Source organism: Nansenia antarctica (assembly GCF_963989245.1).
Source record: "Nansenia antarctica genome assembly, chromosome: 11".
NCBI classification, from domain to species: Eukaryota; Metazoa; Chordata; class Actinopteri; order Argentiniformes; family Microstomatidae; genus Nansenia; species Nansenia antarctica.
The window spans coordinates 15441539-15449204 of record NC_137681.1 but is presented as its reverse complement, the minus strand read 5'-3'; the positions used below and the strand labels follow the sequence as shown (position 1 = coordinate 15449204).

General features: G+C 45.4%; 1 protein-coding gene across 1 annotated transcript in view; it reads left to right on the top strand.

Moving 5' to 3' along the window:
* ubtd1b (ubiquitin domain containing 1b) overlaps positions 1-5700 on the top strand; it is an 8342-nt gene extending 2642 nt beyond the window's left edge. The window contains exons 2-3 of the mRNA XM_080541627.1: positions 3246-3473; positions 3594-5700. Coding sequence (XP_080397753.1) covers positions 3246-3473; positions 3594-3982 — 617 coding nt within the window. The 3' untranslated portion in view covers positions 3983-5700. The remainder of the gene's footprint in view (positions 1-3245; positions 3474-3593) is intronic.
* Positions 5701-7666: the final 1966 nt, after the last annotated feature.

The window sequence follows — 7666 nt, the reverse complement described above, 5'->3', positions numbered from 1 at the left end:
AGGCATTTCCCCCCCTTTTTTGAAACAGCTGTGTATGTGCTATGCTTGGCATCATTCTTCTAATTCCGGACCGCAGTCATGGTTGTTATTGTTGTCGCCTCGCCCACGTGTCATCTCAGCTGTGATGCCGAAAGTTTATGACAGTATTTGCATCGGATCGGTTAGGCATTCCCTATCTCGGATTCTCAACCCAACATTTTAGGCCAAAATTTGGTCAGTATCGGTTAAGTGCATCCCTAGACTGAAAGCACCTGGTCGACATGCAGTGTGTGCCACGTGACACCAAGGAGAAGTTGTACACAGTGTGTGTCATGATGTGTCATTCTCCCAGAAGGACTTTGTCTCGGATAGGATTGAATACAAACGCTAATTTGGTATAATTCGGCTATTCTTCTGCTCCCTCTAGAAGTTAATTTGTGTCATTGCTAGCTTTGTAACTACATTGGTGTGTATGTGTGGTATATACATGGGTTATTTTGAGAATGTGTTTTCTGTTCCTATTAAATTGTGTGTTTAATAAACTGTATGTCTAGCAACAGAGACTGAGGTTAGTTGATGGGCAGCTTTTCCAAAATAGCTTTTTGGATCTTACATGGAGCTTTGGCAGACCAGGCAGAGTTCATCGAGGCTTATCTTTAGCAGCAGGACGTTGAGGACTGCTTTGGTGGGGGCGATAAGATTGTCAATTACAGGGGTGAGAGTATGTGCTCCTAGGAAATTGGTGTTGGCTGCGTTTAGCCTAGTTTTGTCTGTCAGAGATATTCCTATATTGGGATCGGCTGTAGTCCTATGGCTGTGCAATTGAGTGTTGGTTCAGCTCTAGAAATGGCCTACTTTAACAGTTGACATTGCAGGGGTAAAAGCAAACCCAAAGCCTCCAGGCATAGAAATCCACCCTGCATTTATCTTGGGGGATGGGAGGGAACTATGATGTAAGATTACAGCGTATTGTTTTGCACCACAGATGATGCTTGTAAAGCCACACAGGCCCATGTCTAGTGGAATTTCGTTATACTTTAACAATATAAGACTGTGTTTTTATGATGCAATCATGTCTGGCATTGCTGGAACACGTAAATGGGACATATATATGCTTCTTCATAACCTCAACAAACCATTGAGCAACTTTTACTGGCCTTGTGTGAGGAGCACACACCCTGCTATTGCCTCATGTGTTTGTAATGTTCCTCTCTCATGCAGTTGCAACATTGATTCACAATATGGAGAGAGGGGAGATGCCCACTCAGTAAGGACTGGTCACCTGCACATTTTCCAAATTATTTGTTGGTTTGGGGGTTGACATATGACACATCACACTTTAACTGGCGGGCAAGTTTACACTGGCTTTGTATCCGTGCCTGTCCTCTAGGCTACACTGAGTGTGTGAGTCATATCCTTTATGAGTAGTGCGTCTGGCTCACAGCTTTGTGCCTGACCCGTCGGCTCCCAACGTCCAGCACTTTGCCTGAGTGGAAGGAAACCCACCACGTTAGACACCGCACTGCAAATCCTACACCGTGTGTGTCCGAGTCCTCCTGATTACTCCTCGTAAGCTGCCTGCACTATAAATAATTTGTTTGCAGGAAAGGCGACCTTTTAGATACTTGGCAACTGTCTTTGTTGCCCCTCCCTGCTGGTGGCCTTGGTTAGTGGTCGATGAGGACTAGAGAAAACCCTGACGGATCCTGTTAGGACGACAGTCATCTTGCTTCCTCCACCCTTTCTAACTGCTTGCTGGCCTGTGGTGTGGAACTGGAGCTAGGACTGTTTAGTACCTGTGACTGTCAGAGTTGTTGAAGTCACACAGTGGTGCAGACTATAAAAGTCAGCTGCCCAGTTTTGACACCATTGCCCCGGACCTCCTCTCATACCATTCTGTCAGCTACTTGTCAGTTAGTCTGGTTTTTACGGAAATGTCTGCATCCAATTAAGCCCTCTTGTTGTGTTGTGGAGACAGAGCCAGGATGCTTTTTAAAAGGCTCTGCATGCTAACAAGAGAGGCGAAGGACCACTTGAACAGCAACACATGCTGTAAAGTGTTTCTTTGGCATTGCTGCCGAATGATAGGTTTGCAGATCCAACCAAGAGAATGGATAATGTTTCATAGACAGATATAGGCTACATGTGCAGGCTGCCACACACTCTGAATGACCCCAGTCTAATTTTAAATCCTGATATGGCTGTAGGGAGTAATTAGGGTTTCTGTTAGTTTTTTTCTATGACCGAATAAGAAGCATTTCACTCTATAGTAGTATCATCCATGAACGGGACCATGTAGTATTTCTGTTACTCTCCTGTGTTCGCCCATGCAGGGACAACTACAGGCCCAAACTAACATTTCTTGTGAACTGTTGCAACAGTGCCAAGTGAGCAGTTTTGAAAAGAGGAACGTGGTACTGCTCATTCTCATACCCTAGTATGCAACACAGAGATAGCCACACAATCACATTATGTGGAGTGTGAATGGCATCGGGTGTGTGTGTGTGTGGGGGGGGGGGTGCTGATGCTATGTCTGGATTTGTCCAAACAACACCACTGTTTGTAGGATGCCTCTTCGTAGGCATTTCTACCGCCTGTTTTTATGGCTCCCCAGGCTGCTCTGATTCATTCTGTCAGGCTCAGTGAATACTGGAACTTTGCCCTGTGGTTGTTATGAGGATTATAGGGGTATAGACCTACCTGTCACCTGATGGAGTATGCAATAAAGCTACTACTGCTGCTCCAGCCAAAGGCAGGCCATGGCATAGCCTAGGCAGAGCAATGTCATGTCTTGTCTATGCCTGGTATGGTTGTATGTGTATTAACATGACTCTCATCATAACCAGACATGACCACAAGGCATGTATTGTGCTGGTTAGTGACAGCATTGCAGAAGGGATGTGGGACACCCTCTCTTGCTCTATCATGTCCTCCATAACTGTGGACCGTTGACGTGCCAGACATGCAGACACTCCCTATGTGCAAAGTACACCATGGCACCCTGCTTAGATAACCTAAGATGAATGTGTTTATCACGTGGATGCCCTTGGACATGCCTATGATATAACTTCATAACAATGATGGATGACAACAATGCACAGGGGGGGAGGGTTGAATAAGCCAAATTGTGTTATGTAACATGTAGGATATTTTAGAGAAATGTGTGTATGTTCATCGCAATCAGTTAAAATCCTAAAACTAAGTGGTTAGTTTGATGTTCGCTATTATCGTACTGAGTTTGCTCTTTGTTGTTGTTGTCCCTACAGGTCGTAACGAGCCTCTAAAGAAGGACAAGCCCAAGTGGAAGAGTGACTACCCCATGACGGAGGGCCAGCTCCGCAGCAAGAGGGATGAGTTCTGGGACACAGCCCCGGCCTTCGAGGGGCGCAAAGAGATCTGGGATGCCCTGAAGGCGGCCGCCGTGGCTCTGGAATGCAACGACCACGAGCTGGCCCAGGCCATAGTGGACGGAGCCAGCATCACACTGCCACATGGTGAGAAACACACACACACACACACACACACACACACACACACAGCATGCCCAAGCTGTAGTGGACAGAACAACACTTCTGCACGGCAAGTGATTGTGATAATTCTATCATTTGTTCCAGGGTCCCTAACAGAGTGTTACGACGAGCTGGGCAACCGCTACCAGCTGCCCGTGTACTGCCTCGCCCCGCCGGTCAACCTGATCTCAGAGCGCAGCGACGATGACCCCAGCGACAGCCCCGAGCCGACGACCGCCCCCAAGAAGGAGTTCCAGCTGAAGGTGCGCCTCTCCACGGGGAAGGACCTGCGCATGAGCGCCAGCATGTCTGACTCCATAGGGCAGCTCAAGAAGCAACTGCAGGCCCAGGAGGACATCGACGCCAACCACCAGCGCTGGTTCTTCTCTGGAAAGCTGCTCACGGACAAGACCCGCCTGCAGGACACCAAGATCCAGAAGGACTTTGTCATCCAGGTCATCGTCAACCCCCAGGCCCCCATCAACGAGAAATAGTGGAGAGGAGGGGCGACAGACACCAAACTGGGCGGGATGAGGAGTACTGGATAAAGGATTTACCGCTGCTCTTATAAAGGAGAGATTTGAACAACATAAGCGAGGGACTCCAAGTGCTGCTTTTCAATGTTATTGTCTACCATTAAAGAGTCATTGTTTTAGGTGTGTGACTGTGTGGGTCGGTTGATTTGATCCAGCCACCGGTCCAGACCAGAGCTCCCTGACAGGAGGGGTGTTCTCTGTGTCTCAGGATGGGCCGCACTCACCAAACTAACTCTTGAGACACATGGTCCAGTGAGGCCCTCTCCCTCTCCCTCTCCCCCCCCCCAAAAAATGAACCAACCCAAACAAACAGTAGATTTCTCCTCAGATATGAGGCCTCACAGCAGGTGTGCACAGCACGTGCAAGGAGTCTGCTTCTGTCTGCACTAATGCTTACTTTAAGTGCCAATAGAAATCGCAGAGTCATTTGCATTGGTTGTAAAGCACATGTTTCTGTCCCTGTACTCTGCACTGCAAGGCCTTTAGAAAGGGGACTGGGACCTGGTACCTTTCTGGATAACTTCGGTCCTCCCTCAAGTGAAAGATACACTTTTTTTCCTCTCTTTCTTTTTCTTTCTTTCTTTTTTAACGAGATGATCTCAAACCAAGCTTTTTTGCACACTTGATTATACTTGCAGTAGTTTGTGTGCCTTCAAGGAGAAAAAGAAAAGAAAAAAGAAGAGTAATCCTGGAAAAACGCTAGTTTTACTGCTAAGCCTTCTGTCTAGATTCAGGAATCGTTTCATAGATAAATCCAAAATATACTGCTGCCTTTCGATGATATCTCTATCAGTTGTTGAAGAGATTTTACTGCTGGTGTTGTCATGGATGTTGGCCACATGCTGTCGTCCCCCAGTGGTTGTATGTCCCCCACCCTTTCCCCCCTGTGTACTGTATTGTCTTGTTTTAAGAGCCCAGCCCTCATACGCTGTCACACATTGCAATCCTGAGGTGAACATGTGAAGTGAACACCTCTAGAGGAGAGAAGAGTGATTGGTGAGAATGATAGAGAATGTCTCTGTTCAGGGTCTAGTCAGGCTATCTTAACAGACATTGAGTTTGAGCCGGGGCTTGCCATACCTGTGTGTATTCAGCCACTTAGTGAAAGGACCGTTTGTTCACTATCATCACAACACTCACACCTCATTGGCTGTCCCTGTCTCAGTTGGCTTACTGGCCCTGTGGAGCCTCCATGCACCTCATGTATTTCATTTTCTTTCACATTCTCCCTCTGTGCCTCTTTCTTTCTTTCTTTCTTTCTTTCTTTCTTTCTTTCTTTGTCTCCTCTGCGCTCTCTTTTGCCCTCTCTCTCTGTAGCCCTCAGCCCTGTCTTCACTCGTAGCCCAGTTGATCAATCTGATTCCCTCTGTGTCTGGGGGGGAGGTGATGATGAACCCCAATCAGCCCAGTGTAAAGCTAGCAGACTGCATCTTAGTCCATTTAGCGCACACAGGCTAATCCAGAAATCCACCCCCTTATTCCCACATAAACAACGACCAGGCGGACTGAGGGCACTATCTACCCAGTGTTCCCCCCTCTCTGAGGCTGGGGTGGGATGCTCTCTCCTCTCTGTGTACCCATGGGGGGATGGGGGGGCGGGGGTGGACCCTAGTGTTGCCGTTGTTGCGGTTTTGACTCATCGACTAACTGCAGTCCAGACAGGGAGAAGCAACAAAGCAAAAAGAACACTAGAAGACACACCTGGTGGTTCAATTAGATTCCCCTCCACTAGCCTTAACATGGCCTCGGCTGAAGCAGATGGAAATACAATATGTGACATGGACAGTGAAGCTGGAGATGGGAAGATGGTTATGCCATGCTGTCCAGTTGTTGTCATCATCACACTCTGATGTCATCCTTTTAGGTTATGTCTGTTTGTCTGCGACTTGTTTCTTTTAGTGCAAACCTTTTGTGCTGGGAATTTGTTTAACATAAATGCAAACTTGAATAAGTATTTCTCTTAACATGCTATATATGTATGTGCAATACAAAATAGACCTCATACCCTTGATTCTACCCACATTTTTATATAGCATTAGCTATGACTATGTAAAGGTTCTCAGAACTTCAAGTAGGAGCCTGCTATGTTTAGATTGCTCATTGGACAATCACCTATTCCAACAGTGTCCATATTTTAATATTGCAGTTGTTTAAAAAAGCAAAAAGCAAAAAAAAATCTTGTTTTTGAAATCTTGTCTCCTTCTATAAAAGCGTTCATATGGAAATGTTTTGTTATGGTGTGTCTATGTATCCTACCCTGACATTGCTTAGGGCCCAGTTCCCTTTCAAACTGTGTGAAGGTTAACACATCATCTGGGCTCAGCAAAAGATCTGACGACACTGTGTCACATTACAGCCTCCCACATCGTCTGTGTAAACATCAGAGAGACCTGTGCTCTGTTGTAAGCCGCTTCGCTGCATCATTCTGAATCACTCCACGCAGAACGGATGAATAGAGTGGTTGTAAATGTAGGCTCTAATTTCAGTGATTTTTTTGGGTTTTAGCTTCAAGGAACAGTTAATACATGAGACAGCACAAAAATAGAAACCTCCATCTAATCAATGTGAGGAATCTGCACGATACTGCCAGTAAGGACAAATATGATACCAGATAACAGTGACATCACACAAGGCCCCCTCCACCCCCACCCCCCAGTTATATCCAGAGAAGCAGGAGAGGTGCAGGCTATGACAATGACAGCCAGGGGAATAGACAATAAAAAAACATACAATGCTGCGACCTGTGAACCTCCCATCGCTGTTGGAATAGTTTCACCAATCCTTTTAGGTTTACTGTTTTTAGTCAGAATGAGTATACGTATAAGTATGTATCTTTATATGTGTGCATGGCAAGTAAGTGTGAGTTTTGCTGGGGGGGGGGGGTCTTGGAGTTTAATTTGCTGTCTTCATGTGTATGAATGCGCCCCTGTCTTTATTTGGTGTCCTCCTTCATATCATCTTCGTCTTGGTACGCAGGTGGGCTCAATCACACTAGTGGATGTAATGCTGGTACAGAAAGCCATATGGCTGTGGATATTTATTTAAGTTTTTGAGGACTACTTAAAGACACAAAGGTAGATTGCTTTTCCTCTCGAACCTCACATACCAAGAAGCCATTGCATTTTAATCAAGCTTTTCAATGGGGTGGGTCAAGGAACGCCCCCGCTGAACAGCTCAATGCGAAAACCTGCAAATTGTGTTTTTGATTACGTCCACAAGGACATAGATGTATAAAGATCTGTATATTTAGTCATTTTGGAAAATATACGTGATTATTATGAGATTTCCGATAATTAAATATGCCTACAACTTATTTTACAAGTGATGTGTATACATTTGTAAGCTGATTTCATTTTCAACCTTGTTTTTATCTGTCAAATAAATCAAATTATTGGAAAAGGACATCTCTGTGTATTTGTTGTTCCTGCAATTGAGGAAATTTGTATGATGATTGGGCATAGCTGGCCAGCGATTATGTTTTTCTAAACAGAACATGACATTAACATGACATGACATTACATTACATACACAAAATGTATTTGCTCGTTTCTTACAGTGCTTACTTGGTTTTGTTTCTTGAATGATACGTTTAAAAGTTCCAATTGTTATTGAATTGACCCTGCACTAGATTTACCACATACA